At 34.0% G+C, this 3,534-nt stretch overlaps 1 protein-coding gene across 1 annotated transcript; it reads left to right on the forward strand.

The window, feature by feature from the left end:
- The first annotated feature begins 761 nt into the window (after positions 1 to 761).
- On the forward strand, positions 762 to 1,599 carry LOC108831230 (NDR1/HIN1-like protein 12). The gene has a single exon (XM_018604792.2). The coding sequence runs from the start codon at positions 878 to 880 to the stop codon at positions 1,502 to 1,504; it is 627 nt and encodes a 208-aa protein (XP_018460294.1). The 5' UTR covers positions 762 to 877; the 3' UTR covers positions 1,505 to 1,599.
- Positions 1,600 to 3,534: the final 1,935 nt, after the last annotated feature.

Raw genomic sequence — 3,534 nt, forward strand, 5'->3', positions numbered from 1 at the left:
GTCCATGACCACCACCAACACCCACCCCTGAATCTGCCAACAACCCAGCCCCAATCACCGTCCATGGCTTCCGCAGCGCGTCCTTTCCCACTCCCGCGCTGTCATCTTAGCTCCCCTCTTCTCTTCTGCTGCCGTTTCAGTCGCCGCCTCCGCTCCCTCCACCCAGCTCTCAAAGTTCCCTCCTCTCCAGACCCCCAAGTCCGACTCCTCCGATTTCTCCGGCCACCGCTCGACCTGCTTCGTCTCCAAGATCCGTCAACGTCTCCGTCGTGTTACCTATAAAATTTAAATTTTTATCCATGGGTTTATAAATCCATAGGGGGGTTAGGGTTTAGTTTTGATGAGAGGGGAGAATTTGAGAGAAGAAGAAAAAATAAATATAATCAAACTCATGATCTAAGGTGAAATTGAGAAGAGAAGAAAACGGAAGAGAAGAAAGCGGAGAGATGAGAGAGGATGTTGTTGGAGTCTCTCTCTCCTGTCAAAATTGTAATTTATTTGTGAAAAAAAGCAGTATAAGAATATTAATATTAATTTGCTAGAGTCTTCTACCATTTTAAAAAAAATGGTAGATCATTAATATTGACTTCTTTTAGGTATATACAGTAAGAACTTAAATCTAAAAATAAATATACAAAAGGTTAATTGATCTACGACTCTACAGTCTAGAGACTAAACAACACGCATTTAGTAGTTAGTACTTATAGTGTGCATATAGTATATTTACACACAATTATAATATAAATAATACACAACCATCTTTCTCATACACATTTTTTCCTTCCATCATCACTAGTCACGACCAAACCCAAAAAGGGAGAAACATATTATATAGAGAGAGAAAGAAGCATACCAGTGGCAGAACCGTAAATAAAAAATGTCTAAAGATTGCGGCAACCACGGTGGTGGAAAAGAAGCAGCCGTCCGGCGAATCTGCGGCGCCGTGATCGCCTTCATCATAATAGTTCTAATCACCATCTTCCTAGTTTGGGTCATACTCAGGCCAACTAAACCAAGATTCATCCTCCAAGACGCCACCGTCTTCGCCTTCAACCTCTCGCAACCAAACCTCCTCACCACAAACTTTCAGATCACATTCGTATCTCGTAACCCTAACTCCAAGATCGGTATCTACTACGACCGTCTCCACGTCTACGCTACGTACCATAACCAGCAGATAACTCTCAGGACAGCAATCCCTCCGACGTACCAAGGGCACAAAGAAGACAACGTCTGGTCTCCGTTTGTGTACGGAACCGCTGTTCCGATCGCGCCGTACAACTCCGTCGCTTTGGGAGACGAGCAAAGTCATGGACTCGTTCGGTTGATGATACGCGCCGATGGGCGCGTGAGATGGAAAGTAGGGACGTTGATCACAGGAAAATATCATATCCATGTTCGGTGTCCGGCTATCATCGATCTTGGGAACAAAGCTGCTGGTGTTATTGTCGGTGATAACGCCGTTAAGTATACGTTGATTACTAAATGCAGTGTGAACGTTTAGAACTTTGACGCCGTTAAGTTGCTACTATCTTCTTTTTATTATTATTATTATATAATCAAAATCATTTTCTATTTACAAAAGCAAATTTTACCAAACTTCTTCTTCCACCAACATGATAATAAGCTTATTGTTGATTACTATAGAATAATTACAAACACGAACGTTGAAATTATTGGCGGATTGGGTCTAGTTCTTTGTGTTTATTTTGTATTTTCTTAATAATTTTACTGCTTCGTATTCATCAATAATCTTGTGCCACATCGAAGACCGTAACTCAGTAGGATTCGCTATTGAGTTATGAAATATATAAAATATCTTTAGCAACAATACTAAAACATTTTTTAGCAAAAAAAAAACAATACTAAAACATTTTAACAAAATAAAACATTTTAACAAAATAAAGTATACACCTAAACTTTAGTTTCTTCAACTTGTGAAAGGTGATCTAAAGAGGAATATATTATCCGCAGGGAGAATAATGATTCGAATGAAATTAATATAAAGTCGTAATATTTTAGGGAAGTTGGCTTCAGCAGACATTAAATAAAATATAATTAGATATCTAATTAAAAAAAAACACTCTCCTTTATTACTACAATATATACTATATTATCCATACTTTCCGGTTAATACTAGCACAAACCTTTTCTTCTTCACTTATCTACCAACATCATTTCTTCCAATCCACTACCATTTTTTGTTAAAAAAATACCAATCATTTGGATATCTATTACCATAGGAATTATCATCATTGTTCTTAATTACTAATCTATTTCCCTAAAAAATCACAATCTCTGTGATATCAGTCACCATCTCTTCCGTCATAATCATCACCACTCGTCTGTATTGTAAGTTCTCGGTTGTACTATGTTATTTGAAGAATATATATTATGTTATTTCTTTGTTCCTATTCTATTGATTTTAGTAATGCTTCATATTATGTATTATGTACATATTTTGATATTTAGCTTAAGATTTATATTTCTTTTTAGAGTTTAGTGATTAGTGTTTTGAGTTTAGTTAATCGAAGGTTTAGATTGATGTTGGGGTAAGTATTACCTCTTCTCTACAACTGTAGACATTTCAAAATTTGAATAATATGTACTATGCTATTTATTTTGTTACTATTCTATTTTTATAATGCTTTATATTGTGTACTATGTGCATATTTTGATATTTTGGTGAGAATTTATATTTTTAGGATTAGTGATTAATTTTTTGGATTTAGTTTATGAAAAGTTTAGGTGGACATTGTGGTAAATATGACCTTATTCCCTATATAATCTTAAACATTTCAAAATTTGAACAATATGTACTATGCTATTCGTTTGTTACTATTCTATTTTGATTATGTTTCATGTTATGTAATATTTACATATTTTGATATTTGAATTAGGGTTTATATTTCTTTTTAGGGTTTAGTGATTATTGTTTTGTGTTTAGTTTATGAAAAAATTGGGTTGACATGCATTAAATTTAGTTTTATTAATTTTAGACATACATAATATATTAATATATTTAAATAATTATTTTATAATTTCACGAATATGAACTATATCATTTAACATATTCTATTCTATTTATATAGTACCATCATAATTACCATCATCATGGATACCATAACCACCACCAAGTTTACAACACTTTATTTAAGTGACAAATGCTTTTGATATGCTATCACCGGTAACTTGAAGGATATAACCGGAAGAAAAGGGAACAAATGCTATTAAATCTAATTATGTTAAATCATATGATATATTCTTATTTTTTCTCCAAAATTGGCTATGTCGCCAATAAACCCATATTTTTATAGGAAAAAGTAGTATACTATTTTTTGATGGCAACATGTTAGGAGGCCTGAATGTCAAATAATCGGAATGGCTTCATGAGGCATAAAAGTATCTAGTCAACCAATTAAACTGGTTTACGTTTTCACATTTTTCGTATGTGACACTTTGACATGGTTTTTGGGTGAAAAGTTGGAAATTTTTGATCTTTTAGGTAGGGTTCTGCATTTTATCTGTTAAATT

This window comes from Raphanus sativus, chromosome 4 (assembly GCF_000801105.2).
Source record: "Raphanus sativus cultivar WK10039 chromosome 4, ASM80110v3, whole genome shotgun sequence".
NCBI lineage: Eukaryota > Viridiplantae > Streptophyta > Magnoliopsida > Brassicales > Brassicaceae > Raphanus > Raphanus sativus.